Source organism: Myotis daubentonii, chromosome 10, assembly GCF_963259705.1.
Source record: "Myotis daubentonii chromosome 10, mMyoDau2.1, whole genome shotgun sequence".
Classification (NCBI taxonomy): Eukaryota; Metazoa; Chordata; class Mammalia; order Chiroptera; family Vespertilionidae; genus Myotis; species Myotis daubentonii.
The window spans coordinates 25,562,989-25,578,548 of record NC_081849.1 but is presented as its reverse complement, the minus strand read 5'-3'; the positions used below and the strand labels follow the sequence as shown (position 1 = coordinate 25,578,548).

The 15,560-nt window shown below is 49.2% G+C and overlaps 1 protein-coding gene across 1 annotated transcript in view; it reads left to right on the top strand.

Moving 5' to 3' along the window:
• Positions 1-7,450, top strand: part of PLXNA4 (plexin A4) — a 416,580-nt gene extending 409,130 nt beyond the window's left edge. Inside the window, exon 32 of the mRNA XM_059711811.1 lies at positions 296-7,450. Coding sequence (XP_059567794.1) covers positions 296-391 — 96 coding nt within the window. The 3' untranslated portion in view covers positions 392-7,450. The remainder of the gene's footprint in view (positions 1-295) is intronic.
• The last annotated feature ends 8,110 nt before the right edge of the window (positions 7,451-15,560 follow it).

Here is a 15,560-nt window from a genome sequence, read left to right as displayed (position 1 = left end):
CAGCTGTCCTATGTGGGCAGTAAAATGTGCCCGTTTATTCAGACGTGCAGATCTGTGTGCTGACATCCTGTATTCATTGGCAAACAGGTGCCCAGACATTGCACGTGTATCCGAGTGCCCTCCACACTCCCCATCCCTGTTACTTAGGCTGTCTGTCTACCCAGCAGCTTCATGTGCAGCTTCACATGCACACGTTTTCCCACATCTCTGACTATGCCCCCCGTCTGTGTGCACCCTAAGAACACAGAACATATACATACAAATGGTAACCTCCCTGTTCTCGCCCCTTCCACAGATCCTCGGACCTCTGGACCACGATGACCAATGTGGGAAGCAGAAACTGGCCTACAAACTAGAACAAGTCATAACCCTCATGAGCTTAGACAGCTGAGAACCGTCCTTTTAGGCCCCCCCTGGAGGGAGGGACACACCAAGCCGTGCCTCAGTCTAGATTATCATCTTTACCAAGTGCAAGTTCCGACTGGCGTCAGCAGCATCCCCTGTGCAACACTGTCTCTCTCTCTCTTTCTCTCTATGCCTCTTTCTGTCTCTCCCTCCTTCCTGGATCCCTTCTCTTTCAGTTGCTTGGCTAATACACTTGAATCAAGCCGCCAACCCTCAGCTAGTCCAGGATGGCCAGTCCTGAAGAGAGGGACTGGACCAGAAGATTCCAGAGGGGGCTCTCTTTCCCGGCTGACCCCACACATCAGCAACAGGGCCCACAGATGGATGAGGAGCCATGGATAGAGGACGTTTCTATGCTGCTACTTCACCTTCCACTTCCTGAGAGCCCCACATCGGTCCGAACCTTGGCCTAGAGAAGAGACAGTGAGCTCAGTATTATCTTCGCTGGGAAGACATCAAGTGGCTCTACTTTCCCACATTTCCATCCCCAAGGGGTCAGTCAGTGGTATGATCCCTTTGCAACTGTGAGAAAAAAGGCCACACCTCCTGCATATGACCAGAGTTGGGGGCAGGGGCTGAGGAGTTGGGGGGTGCTCTGTGAGCTGTCCCTCACTTGTTGGGTTGGCATCCAGAGGCCTCCTTGTCCCTTCTAGTCTTCTTGGAGTTCTTCCAAATGCCCATAGGGACCTGCCTGCCAAGCCTCCTTCCTCCCCTGCCTGTGGAAAGCCAGACAAGAGAAAGAATAGCAGTTACATTCCACCATGGGGATACTCCTAACCTTCTACTCTGGCTTATAGTGGCAGAAATGTAATATGGAGGGCAAGAAGAGGAGAGTTCATCTACCCTGGAAGCAGAATTTGTTTTCCATTCACCTCCAAGTGCAAGTGAATCCCAACCATAGTCACCGGTGTACCATTGCCAGGTCCTCATCTAGAGAAGGCACCTCCATCCCCCTTGGTCATCACTCATTGAGGGTCAACATAGAATGCAGAGTGCATCCAGGAGATTCTACCTCCAGCCATCTCCATGGCTCCATCTCCACCACGCTTCCTGACAACTCTCTAGAAGGCTGGGGCAGACAGCCTAGCCTCTGTCACCCTGCAGAATCCGCTGCCATTGCTTTATGGGTAATTTTGTCTCTGGACTGTCCAGACCTCCTGGGGTATTATTTCATCAGCATCTCAATTGTCTCTTCAGTCACTTGCCTCCCTCATCTCTTAGCAGCCATCACTGAAGGAAATGCACCCACACACAGCCTCATGGAGACCAATCAAAATGCCAGCCAAGCTCAGCCCCTGGCTTGCCAGGTCTGGGAGGACCAAAAAGTCAAGCTGAAGGTCATGGCCAGAAATGGGAGGAGGAACATACAACTGACCTCAGCCCTGACATCTGTCTCTCCATCTGTCCCTCCATCTATGGATACATCATTTTAGCCAGCCAGGTAGATATGCATCCTAGGTGAGCATGGACTACGGTGAGAGATGCTCTGATGAGAGTCATGGAAACCTGGAGTCGTGAAGGGACCTTGGAGGCCACCTGGTCCAGTCTCCCACCACCAGTGAGAATCTCTCCTGGCAGCCCTGGTGTCCAGTGGTGCGAGTCTTCCCTTCACATCCGCAGCGTCAGACATCATTCCTTGTCATCCACCCAAAGGAGCCCCACGTGGAAAGGGGAAGGAACCACATCATTTCCAACAGCGTCTATGGAGCATCTTGTGCTTTTAAGAAGGCTCACCCCTTTGGATATGAATATGTGTGCATGTGTGTGAGCTCACGCGTGTGCACGTGTATGTGTGTGTACGTGTGTGCACCCCAGCAGGCAGAGAGCTCAGGATTTCTTGTCCTGTGTAGGGGGATCTTGAAATGTTTCTTTCCTTCTCTACCCTTGCTCATCAGTTCATCCTGCAGCTCCAGGACATTTCAACACTTGCTTTCTATGCTGCGTGCTGGTGAGTGCAACGAGAGGTCACCTGTCCATAGGAAATCAGGGTGGTCACAGGCTGACAGAGGCCTGGACGTGACTGGGGCCAGCCAGTGGTGACCCAGAGCAGGGCATCACGTGGCATCAGGGAGGACACATGGTGGACAAAACACAAGAAACCTAACAGACGGGAAGAGGAGAATGGGGAAAGATGCATGTCAAGGGGGGGAATAACCAAAGGTTTTGGCAAATGAAGTGCCCGGTGAAGAAGCATGGGATTATGGAATTTCTACCCTAATCATTTGATTTTTCTCCCAAGAAGCCAGGCGCCCTGGCAGGCCAGGAGGGAAGCATGTGGGAGGCGGGCTGAGGAGGCAGCTCGGCCGCTAAAATATTTTTGCACATGTCAAGGATGGGGGAGGAGAGAGACACAAACATATTTAACACAGATTTGCTGAATGGCAATTGTGAGTGTGTGCGTGTGTGTGTGCATATGAGTGTGTTTTTACTTGTTTTTTAAGTTTTGCACAGATAGAGAAAAAAATGAACAAGCAGACAACAAGGACTGTTACCATGGTTCTGCTGAAGCCTCTATTTTTTACTGGGTTATTATTATTGGTATTGTTCCTTTGTCGGTACAGACTTTTCTTCCCACGTTTTTGTTTTAAGAGAAACTTTGAACACCTCAGAGAAACGTAAATGTCAGGAAGAAGGGGAGAGAAGAAGGGACGGACTTGCTCGCTCTCCTCGTTTCTCCGAGGCAGGTTTTACTTGACTTGGTGGAAGGGTTGTTGCCGGTGCTTTGTCTGCCCGCAGTCCTGGTAGCTGCGTGGGGCCTTAGGGATGGAGAGACAGGGCAGAGTCACACAGAGCCACAACCCATCTGGCCTGGCCCGGCCTGGCGAAATTCTTTCCTTTGGCTGTTTGTCTGTTTTTCATTTCTTTCCTTCGGATTCTTGGTGCACGTGTGCTAGGCTTCAAAGCAAAGGTGAAGCTGTCCTTTCCCCAAATCTTCCCCAAACTGCCCTTGGGATTCTCATCTCTCGGGAGGCCGGAGAGCTGCCGAGGTGGCGTGGGGGCCGCACGCACCCACACAGGCCTAGGGAAGGGAGGTCCCCTCACGCCTTTCCTCTCTGGCACAGTTCACTAGCGGGGTCACGGTTCTGTTTAAGGTGGGACCTTTATATGATTCCTTGAGTCCTGGGCAAAGAGCAGGGGAGAAAAGACCACCCTCCCCTCCCCTTACACCCCTCCCCCACCTCCCTCCCCTGGAAACCTCCAAGGTCAAAATGTTACCAGGAGAGGACACAGTCAAAATAACTGGCCTAGTTTAGGTGAGGGTTTTAAACTGAGGCCAGATGAGCTGAGGGCTGGTAGGGTTCTGAACATAAGAGAAAGGGGTACATAGAAGCTGCAGATGGATCATTTCTAGGGGGTGGGGGGCACAAGTCCACTCCTTGTGAAGAGAGACCCTGCATTTGCTGGTAACTAGAAATGGTGCCATTGAGTGAAGTTGGCTATGGTGTCAGTGACTTCCTCAGGAAAATGTTTTTTCTTGCCTTCTTCTTTAAAAAAAAAAAAAAAAAATTCTTTATTGATTTCAAAGAGGAAGGGAGAGGGAGAGAGAGTTAGAAGCATCAATGATGAGAATCATTGATTGGCTGCCTCCTGCATGCCCCCCACTGGGGATCAAGCCCACAACCTAGGCATGTGCCCTTTGCTGGAATCGAACCTGGGACCCTTCAGTATGCAGGCCGACGCTCTATCCGCTGAGCCAAGCCAGCTAGGGCTTGCCTCCTGCTTTCAATGTGGTTTTACATTTGGAGACCACACGAGTGTCCCACAGGCAAAGGTGCATCCATGCCCCCAGAATGACATGCACGCCCGTAGGCACGCCCCCTGAGCATGCGGGCCGGTGAGTGAGGCCTGAGATGTGTGAGAGAGAGAGAGAGAGAGAGAGAGAGAGAGAGAGAGAGAGAGAGATTTTAAATCAATCCCAAAGTTTGAGGCAGACTGTCTGGGACTGTGCCCAGCGGTGAGGTCTCTGACCTTGTCCCCTCAGGCCCAGCTCTCACCTCCCAGCCGGGGGTTAATGTCCATGTTCTGTCCCAGAACCCGCCCCCCCGCCCCAGTCACGTTCCCAAGCCAAGGTCCTCGTGCTCATGTCCCCCTGCATGTCTGGCTTCTGAGTGAGCCTCCCTTTGTCCCTCCTGTCCCTCCTGCCCCTCCTGCACGTGTAGCCTCTGCCCCAAGGCCAGTGTCCACTAAAGTACCAGAGCCACTGAGCCCCTCATGGGCGACTCCGTCCTCACAGCCCAGCCCTCTGACTGCCTCAGGCCCATCTTCCTCCCCATGCTGCCTCCCAAGTGGTGTGAGGGTCAGCACCCTCATCCAGCCAGACCCCCTCAGAGCCCCAGCAACCAAGGCCCGAATGACCTCCACTCTGGGTCCGGGGCAGGTCCTGCTGATGCTACTTTGACCTAAAAGGAAAGCCCTTTTCCCATCTGTCTCCTTTCTAGGGACTTTGGGGGCGGGGGGGCGCACATTCTGGGCTTCACAGGATGCAAAGTCAAGTACTTAAGCTCAGCTGGAAGGTTAGTCAATCATTATTCATCAAGAACAAACATTCCCACCTCCCGGAGAGCCCAGGATGGAGGAGGGGAGGCACAGGGAGGGCTCTGCAGGCCGAGGTCCATGGCATTTTCTCCTGGCCCTTCCAGTCATGGCCGCCGTGGGAGTCCCAGCTCGCTCTGAGAAGCATTTCTGTGAATAAATAGCCTCCAGGTACCAGAGTCCCCACTGTGTCCCCAGAGAAGACCCCTCCCCAGCCCCACCCCCCACACACCCAGGCAGATCCGGGCTCCCTCCTGGCCAGAGTCCACCTCCAGGACCTCCTCCCTCCTCTCAGCCCTCAGGACAGGTGACAGAGGACCCTGAGCCCCAGCTCCTCCATTTCCTTTAAACTGGATGTGACCTGCTTATTGGAGGCTTTGAAGCTGTTTATTTTTTCTCTATATATTTTAAGTGTCGGACATTAAGGAGGGAGCACAGGTATGGATATAAAGTCCAAATTACTAGCGGGGAGGGAGAAGTGAAACTGTACCTGCCAGTTCGAAGAGGGTGAGGAGAGCTAAAAATAAAATTATTTTTTAGGTGCCCCGTGTGGTTACAGAACTGTGCCAGGACATCTCCGGGCTGTGGCCATGCCAGGGCCAGGGTGCCCGCGCTGCTCAGATGCTCGGTGCTTCCCTGCCCCTCTGATGGCTGGGCCCGCAATGCCACCCCTTCCCCCTGCCTCCCGCCGCATCACCGCCACGGGTGCAGCAAAGGAGAGCCACGGGGGAAGGTGAAGAGGTGGCCCCACTGGGAACCTCTCCTCCAGGTGCCCGCAGGTGGGCAAAGCCTCCCCCAAGAAGCTAGGTGCCTGGCCCTCTGCGGAAAGGAATGTCTGCAGGAAAAGGCTCAGACCTTCACGGGAGACCTTTTTCTTTTTTTTACTAAAAGTCTTTGCTTCCCAATAAAATTATTTTTTAGTAGGGAGAATATCCAACTTCATAAAATATATAGGACTTTGGGGTTGTAAAAGTAAATTAGAGTCCAGTTAAATTCCTCGAGTAGACTAGTGACTACTCCAAAGCAAACCTAAACAAAACGAAACCCTGATGGATAAAAAGAGCTTTCGATCTGTACCGGCAGAGAGGGAGCTGGGCCTGGGCCTGGGTCAGGTGTCCTGGGCCCGTGACCCCACATTCCCACCCCTCCACCCCTGCACTCTGTCCGGCTTTGGCTCCGCTGCCCCTGACGCTGAATCCTGCCCTTTTCTCCGCTCCCCCCAACTTCAGGGAGACCCTGCGAGGGGTTGGTCATGGAGGGCCCGGCCCCTCCTCCGGAAGGCACATGCTCTTGGAGAGTACGCAGGTCTCCGCAGCTCATCTTCCACGGGGCTCTTTCCCTGGCATTAGAACTCCTTTTGTTAGTATCTTCGATCTTCCGACTCAAGCACATTTTGTAGAATTCGGAACAGAGGGTATATTAAGATCAATGCAAAGGGCACTAAGAAACCGAGACCGCTTTACAAAGCAGGACTGGTCATCCCAATTCAGACCCGTGACCAAGACGGTACATGTCTCCTGTGTTTTCCTTCCCTTCCCCAATGTTCCCGTCAGCTTGTTGGCTCGTCAAACCTTCCGTTCTTTAAAAAGAAAAGCTAGTTTACCTCAAAGAATCTTGTTTCCATTTGGAAACCAATGACTTTGCGTTTTAGAGTGGACAACCCTCCCCTCCAAAACTCCCTGTCTGGGCACGGTGGCCTGGAGGCCGGAGGTCCTGGCTGAGTCATGGGTCGGCGGCACTGACCGATAACAAGAACCCAGGCCCTGAGATGGGGAGAAAGGATTGGATGCAGCTGCCCTCCTCCCACCTTGCTTATAGGGACCAGCCTCTCTCTTCCAGCAGGGTCCTGCCAGGTTGCCATAGTGACCAGGAACTCCAGGGTACTACAACAGACAATGGCTCCGTGAGCCAGGCAGGGGGAGAGGAGTCTGCCTGGTCAGATGACCCAGAGTTAAGTCTCCAGCACTAGAGGGAAGAGGAGGATCAGGAAAGGATGAATGGGTGGTTTAAGGAACAGGCAGGAGCCTTTGAGTCTCCGAGAGATGCCGCTGAAGGAGGTAGGGCAGGTCGCTCCTGCCCCAAGCACCCCGTTCCAGCCCCACCCCACTTCTGGTTCCATAAAGCTCCCACCTTGAACACTGAGCCTGAGAACAAAGCAAAACATATCTCTAGACAACAGTGTTATAATGAGCCTCAAAGATAGGTGGGTGGAATCTATTAGAGGATGAGGGTCTTCTGGTTTTGATTTTTAAAGAAGAGTATCCTAGTAAGATTTAAAAAAAAAAAAAAAGATTTTAAAAAAAGTTTTTAAAAAGGAAACCTATGCTATTTCAATTGGAGCCCAGTTGTAACTTGGTAAAGGCAAGCTCCTGTACCTTTGTTATAATTAATTGTATACCTGTGTATGTAAATATAAGGCATTCCTATTTTGCAGTTCAGAACAAAAAAAAAACTTATTTGTAATATAGAATAAAGTTTATTAAAAAATAATAAAAATGCAGTTTGGAATTTGGGACATTTGTTTTTGTGACTGGCTGGAAGGGGGTGGGGAGAAGGTGGTGGTTGTAAAGATATGGCTCCTTCTCTCTCCAGTTAGGTGCTGTCTAAACTCAACCATCGGAGGCGCAGCCTCCTACTGAAGCCTCTGTCATCACTTATGCAGCAGACGCGTCGGGAAGCAATGGTGCTTCAGGACAGGGAGAGCCCGTGTGTTCCCAGCCAGCAGACTTCACTTCGCCTAAGACCATCCTGCATATCAGATATTTACATGACGATTCATCACAGTAGCAACATTACAGTTACGAAGTAACAAAGAAAATAATTTTATGGTTGAGTCATGTGAGGAACTGTATTTAAAGGGCCAGAAGGTTGAGAACCACTGTATTAGAGGATAGATTCAGCCCTTCTGAGAGCTGACTCTGGGGAGACACAGGTTGCCAGCCCTGCTTTAAGTCTTCTTGGCAAGCGACACCTGATGTAAATGACATCATCAGTCCCCCTTCTCTATTTTGATAGAGTGTGGAGATCTTGAATCCAATTATGTCTCTGGGGTAGAAATACGAGAGGGAGAAAAAAGTGAATGGGATGGGTGGTGGTGGAGGAAGGGAGACAGCACTTCTACCTGCCCATGCTTCCATCTGTGGCTCTTCCATCTATGGTGCGGGCGGGGAAAAGGGAAGCAAATGCAGAAGGGGCAGCATCAGCCCAGGCCTGCGCCCAGGAGAGCTGCGACCTCTGCTGTCACTCAGCCGGCTGCTCTTGGGCAGTTACTGGCCTCTCTGAGCCTCAGGCGAGTGGATGGAGAAGGCTGAGCTGGGTGTCTCCATGAAATTCCAGTGTCCTCATTATGCAAAGTGAAAGCCAGGAGAGAAAAGGATCAGGGAGAAAGCAGGCCAAGGAAGGAGAGATAGAAAAGTAGAAAAGGGAAAACAGGAAGAAGGGTGGTAGGAAAGGAGCGTGGGGAGATGGAAGGCAGTGCATGGGGACACCCACTGCTGATAAAACCTCCCGCACGTCCTCCCCTCCCCTGTCTCCCTGCTGGCTCCCAACCACTACCCTTGGGCTTCTCCAGCCTGCCAAGCAGAGCCCCTGAGGGAAGTGGAGCGTGTTCACTCCGATGGGCCTCTGGGGCCACAGAGAGCAAGGTCAGGAGGTGAGGTGGTGAGTGTCCACAGGAGTTGAATCCTAGCCTTGCGCGCAGCACACCCCGTCTTCCACAGGAGCTCCCTTCTGCGACAGGAGGGGCGACCCAGGAAGGAGCCACACTCAGCACAGGCACTGGGACTCCGCGGCCTCTGGAAGACGCGCCAGCACAGCGGGTGATGAGAGACCACCTTCATCCTTGGGAAGACCTGGGGACAGACGACACCTGCGAGGGGAAGCGGGAATTAGGGGTCCTGACCCAGCACACAGAATGGATTGAGACCAACAAAGTCATTTTTTGTGTTTTCTTTCCATAGTTCAGACTCACAAGGCACGTGTGGTTCATGAACAGGAGATGGGTCCCCCTCTCCTGCGTCGTGAGGCAGCTGCGGGTGACAGCGACCTCATTGTGAAAGTTCAGACTGGGATTCCGCAGGTGGTTACGGCCCTGCCATACCCTCAGACTCCCTTACCTGTGGTCTCAGGCTGTATCGCCACAGCCACCATGACCTACCCCTTCACTTCCCAGTGATCGTCTTTCCTTATTCATAAACTGAAGACAGTTCTAGCTGTCCGGTGAAACCAAGAGATTATGGGGACAGTAGCTTAAGACAACTAAAGTGGAAAAAAAAACCTATGCAGGGTCACACATACATGGGGTATCATTATTAGTCATAAGGGTGATATTGTACAAACAAAACGGCAGATCGAACCTGGGGCCTCAATAACACACTTAGAATGCGGGCTATATTAGCCACCTGGGCTGCCATAGCAGGATACCAGCTGAGTGGCTTGAACTACACACATGTGTTCTCCCATGTTCTGAAGGCTGGGAGTCCAAGGGCAAGATGACAGGATAGTCTCTGGTGAGACCTGTCTCCCTGTCTCCCTGCCTCCGGTCCTCACATGGTCCCTCCTCTGTGCCTGTGTGAGATCTCAGCTGTCTCTTCTCATTAGGACACCAGTCCTGGCAGATGAGGACCCTAGTCTTCTGACCTCACTTAACCTTAATTACTCCCTGAAGACCCTATTTCCAAATTCAGTGACATTGGGAATTAGGGCTGACTATGGGAGGGACACAGGTAAGTCTATAATTGATGCCTCATTTACTCATTGCCAAAAAGTAGATACCTAACACCTTTTGAAATATGTATTTGCTATTGTTCGACTGTGAGACTGTTGAGGGCAGAGACCATATCAGTTGAATTTGTGTCCAGCTTCATACGTGTCCAGCACGGAGCGAGTGCTCTGTCAATCATAAGCAGGTGGAGGGAGGGCAAAGGGAGCAGGACTAGGAGGAAACAATCAGCTATGAAGTTGGTTATGGGGTTAATTTTTCCACTGCGACTAACATGCACCCCCCCCATTATTTCCCATATTAGGCCACACCCCCTCCATGCATATTTTATCTTTAGAAAACAATTCCTTGAGTGGCAGCTAGTGGCTCTCTTTTGCAGGTGAAGAGAGCAGGCACTGAGGTCAAAGCCTCTCCCTGCTTTGGGAGAGTTGCTCCTGAGGCAGCAGGGAAAATGGAGGCAGGGAGGTCACCTCTGCACCAATCACCTTCTCTAAACCTGTCCTGCTTTTGTTTTAACAAAACTCCCACCTTGAACACTGGCCCGAGCCTGCAGGGCGGCTGGGAGTATCTGCTAAGCTGAAAGCAGGTGTGTGAGGTTGGGCCTGTGCATAGGGACTGTCATCATTCAACAGTACCTGTTTCCACTCCCTGTATGAGCACTACAGCTTCCCACCTCAATGAAGGCACCCAAGCCACCTTCTTTGGGCCAATGAAATATAAGAACTATGATGTAAGCCACCTGCAATGCTCCGCCTCCCGGGGCCACAGAGTGAGGACAATGATGACATAGACAGAGGCATCAGATGACCCTGATGGTTGCGTAACATGAGTGAAAAAGAAATTTTTGCCATTTTAGGTCACTGAGGTCTGAGGGCTCTTTGGTACTGCAGCATAACCTAGACTTTCCTAATTCCAAAACCAGATAAAGACACAGCAAAGAAAGAATAAGCCCATATTTCTGATGAACATAGATGCTAAAATCTCAGCAGAATATTAGCAAACTGAACCTAGCAATTCATTGACAAGATCATACATCACGATCTAGTAATTGGGATTTATTCTAAGGATACAGTGTTGGTACAATATCCACAAATCGATAAATGTGATAGACCAAATAAACAAAACTAATGATAATAATCACATGATCACAGCAATAGACGTTGAAAAAGCATTTGATAAAAGCCAGAACCCATTTATGACAAAAACTCTCAGCAAAGTGGAAATAGAGGGAATGTAACTAATGTAATAAAGGCCAAATATGACAAATCTGCAGGTAGCATCAAACTCAATGGACAAAAACTAAAAGTGTTTTCCTTAAGAGCAAGATCAAGACAGGGATGTCCCCTCTCACCACTCTTATTCAACATAATATTGGAAGTCTTAGCCAAAGCAATCAGACAAGAAGAAATAAAAGGCATCCAAATTCATTATTTGCAGATAACATAATACTCTAGAGAAACCTAAAGATGTCACCAAAAGGTTACTAAAACTGATAACTGAATTTAGAAAAGTAACAGGATACAAAACAAATATCCATTTTTATACACCAATAATGAACTATCAGAAAGGGAAACTAAAAACAAAACAAAAAAAACTAAAAACACACACAATTATTTTACAATTGCATCAATAAATAATAAAATGCCTAGGAATAGGTTTAAAAGACCTGTACTTGGAAAATTATAAGACACTGAAGAAAGAAATTGAAGAAGATACAAATAAGTGGAAGCATAATATCATGTTCATGGATAGGAAGAATTAACATCATTAAAATGTTCATACTACCCAAAGCAATCTATAGATTCAGTGAAATGCCTATCAAGATACTAATGGTATATTTCACAGAACTAGAACAAATATACCCAAAATTTGTATGGAACCACAAAATGCCCCAAATAGTCACAGTAATCTTGAGAAAGAAGAACAAAGATGGAAGAATCATGCTACCTGATATCAAACTATACTACAAAGCCATAGTAATAAAAAAGGCATGGTACTAGCATAAAAACAAACACAGGGATCTATGGTACAGAACAGAGAGCCCAGAAATAAACCCATGCCTTTATTATCAATTAATATTTGACAAAGAAGGCAAAAACATATAGTGGGATAAAGATAGTCTATAAATGGTTGGGGAAATTGGATGGGTACATGTAAAATAATGAAATGAGACCATTTTGTTACACCATACACAAGAATAAACTCAAAATGGATTAAAGATTTAAATGTTAGACTTGAAACCATAACAATCCTAGAAAACATAGGCACCAAAACCTCAGACATCTCTTGTAGCAATATTTTTGCCAAGATATCTCCTTGGGAAAGGGAAACAAAAGAACAAATATACAAACAGGACTACATCAAACTAAAATGTTTTTGCACAGCAAAGGAAACCATCAACAATATGAAAAGAAAACCCACTGAGTGGGAGAACATAATTGTTAATGATACATCTTATGAGAGGTTAATATCCAAAACTTATAAATAACTTATACACCTCAACATAAAAAAAATCCAATTTAAAAATGGGCAAAGGACCTGAACAGACACTTCTCCTACAAGGACATACAGGTGGCCAGTAGACATGTGTAAAGATGCTCAGTGTCACTTATCATTAGAAAAGTGCAAATTAAAACCACAATGAGATATCACCTCACACCTGGAAGAATGGCTACCATTAATAAATCAACAAACAACAAGTGTTGATGAGGATGTGGAGAAAAGGGAACCCTCGTGAGCTATTGGTGGGAGTGTAGACTGGTGCAGCCACTGTGGAAAACAGTACAAAAAATTAAAAATGGAACTGCCTTATGACCCATGAATTTCACTTCTGGTAATGTAGCTAAAGAAACACAAAACACTAATTTTAAAGAATATACAGAGGAGGGGAAATGTAGCTCACATTTGTTGTTCACATGGAAAATAATACAATAATTAATAAATAATAATGCAAGAATAAACTCTGTTTTTCGTGTCCACACAGCTGTAAACCTACTTTTGCCCATCCCTGTATGCACCTCTATGTTTGTTGCAGCATCCTATCTAATAAAAGAGAAACATGGTAATTGGCATACGACCGTTACCCTTCCCATTGGCTAATCAGGGCGATATGCAAATTAACTGTCAGCCAAGATGGCGGCCGGCAGCCAGGCAGCTTGAAACTAACATGAGGCTTGCTTGCTTCAGTGATGGAAGACTCCAACGTATCCCCGCCTGCCGCTGCAGGCCTCTGAGTTGGTAGTTTGAAACATAGTTACAAAAATAGAAGCTAAACAAAACCCCAGAAACCAGCTTTCAGCTAGCGGGGATCTCAGACCTGGAGTTGATACAGAGTTTCGATTGTAGAACCTAAACAAACCAGATACCTGCTTTCAGGAGCGGAGGCCTCAGAGCTGGAGCCTCAGAGCTAAAGCTGGCTCAGAATAAAAAAAAAAAAGAAAAAAGAAAAAAAGGAGCAGTTGGGAGCTTCAGTCCCAGCCTGAAAACAGCCCTCAGCCCCTCACCCAGACTGGCCAGGCACCCCAGTGGGGACCCCCACCCTGAAGGGTGTGTGACCAGCTGCAAACAGCCATCATCCCCTCATCCAGGCTGGCCAGGCACCACAGTGGGGACCCCCCACCCTCATCCGGGACACCCTTCAGGGCAAACCAGCCAGCCCCCACCCATGCACCAGGCCTCTATTCTATATAGTAAAAGGGTAATATGCCTCCCAGCACCAGGATCAGCGGAGCCACAAGGTCTCCCGGCACCAGGATCAGCATGACAGGGGGCAGCGTCCAAACCCCCTGATCGCCCTGTGGCTCTGTGTGTGACAGGGGGCAGGGCCACAACCTCCCTATTGGCCCTGCTCTGTTCCTGACAGGGGAAGGCGCCCCAATCCCCTGATTGGCCCTGCTCTGTGCCTGATAGGGGGGAGCTCCCCAACCTCCTGATCGCCCTGTGGCTCTGTGTGTGACAGGGTGCGCCGCCCCAACCCCCCAACCCCACGGGCCTTGCTCTGTGTGTGATGGGGTAGAGCCATAACCTCCCCATCCGCCCTGCCCTGAGTGTGACAGTGGCGGCGCCCCAACCCCCTGACTGGCCCTGCTCTGTGGGTGATAGAGGGCAGCGCCCCAACCCCCTGATCCGCCCTGCTCTGTGCATGACAGGGGGGAGCTCCCCAAACCCCTGATTGACCCTGCTCTGTGCATGACAGGGGGGAACTCCCCAACCCCCGATCAGCCCTGCTCTGTGCGTGACAGGGGCAGCGCCCCAACCCCCTGATTGGCCCTGCTCTGTGCGTGACAGGGGGTGGCGCCGCAACCTCCCCATCGACCCTGCCTTGAGTGTGACAGGGGGCGGTGCCCCAACCCCCCAATCGGCCCTACCCTGAGCATGACTGAGGGTGGCATCGCAACCTCCCAATCCGCCCTGCTTCTGTGCATGACAGGGGGCGGCGCCCCAATTCCCCAATCGGCCCTGCTCTGAGCCCGACCAGGGGCTGCACCTAGGGATTAGGCCTGCCCTCTGCCACCCGGGAGCAGGCCTAAGCCAGCAGGTTGTTATCTCCCGAGGGGTCCCAGATTGCGAGAGGGCACAGGCCAGGCTGAGGTACACCCCCTCCCCCTGAGTGCACAAATTTTTGTGCACCGGGCCTCTAGTTATTTATAATCACCAAGGTTTGGGATCAGCCCAAGTGCCCATCAGTAAATGAATGGATAAAAAAGCTGTGTGGTGCCCTAGCTGGTTTGGCTCAGTGAATAGAGTGTCAGCCCCTAGCGGACTGAAGGTCTCTCTCACTTTAATGTTTCTTTCATTCTGTCTCTCCCACTCCCTTCTACTCTTTCTAAAAGTCAATGGAAAAATATTCTCAAGTGAGGATTAACAACAACAACAAAAAAAGATGTGGTACATTTACACAATGGAATACTACTTGGCCATTAAAAAATAAGGAAATCTTACTTTTTGCCATAGCATGGATGGCAATACAGAGAGTATTATGCTAAGTGAAATAAGCCAGTCAGAGAAAGACAAATATCATATGATTTCACTTATATGTGAAATCTAATGAACAAAATAAACTAATAAACAAAGTAGAATAGACTCGTAGATGCAGAGAACAGACTAATAGCTGTCAGAGGGGAGGATGATTAGGGGCTAGGTAAAAAAAAAAGAAGGGATCAGGCAGAGGAAAACAAACTCCTAGACACAGACAACAGTATGGCAGTTACCAGAGGGAAAGGGGGTGAGAGGAGGTAGAAGAGAGTACAGGGGGGTAAGTGGTGATGGAAGGAGACTTGACTTGGGGTGATGGACACACAATACAACAGATGATGTATTATAGAATTGTACACCTGAAACCTATATAATTGTATTAACCAATGTCACGCCAATAAATTCAATAAAAATTAAAAAATGAAACCCTTAGTGATTCTCTGAGAGCAAGATTAAAGTCATTTCATAAAGTGTTTTCTAGGTAAGAGCCCTCAATTTCCTTCCACCTCTTCATTTCTCCATTATTTCCATCACCAACCATGGTGGCTGCCTTTTCTCCTTCTTTCCATTATTCACAACGAAGAGCAAGTTTTTCTTCCACCTTGAAAGTTGTGACACATGTGAGATGAGGAAAGAACATCACAGCAACACCTAGACGGGCATGTTCGCGAGACTGGATGCGCCCACCAGCTCTGTGACTCATCAGGTTCACAGATGACTCCTCAGAGGGATCTGTTGCTATTGAACCTTCGGCACCTCCTGCCTCTCTCTTCTGTGCACCTTCCTCTGAGCGGCTGTACCTTCTAATTGCCTGTAACGCACTGCTCAGCACTTTATCTGAACAGAAGCAATGCCGATATGCACGTGATCATTGTATTCCCTAACAATGGCAGCTTTTTTACGTCCTGTCTCCTCCATTCAGTAATAG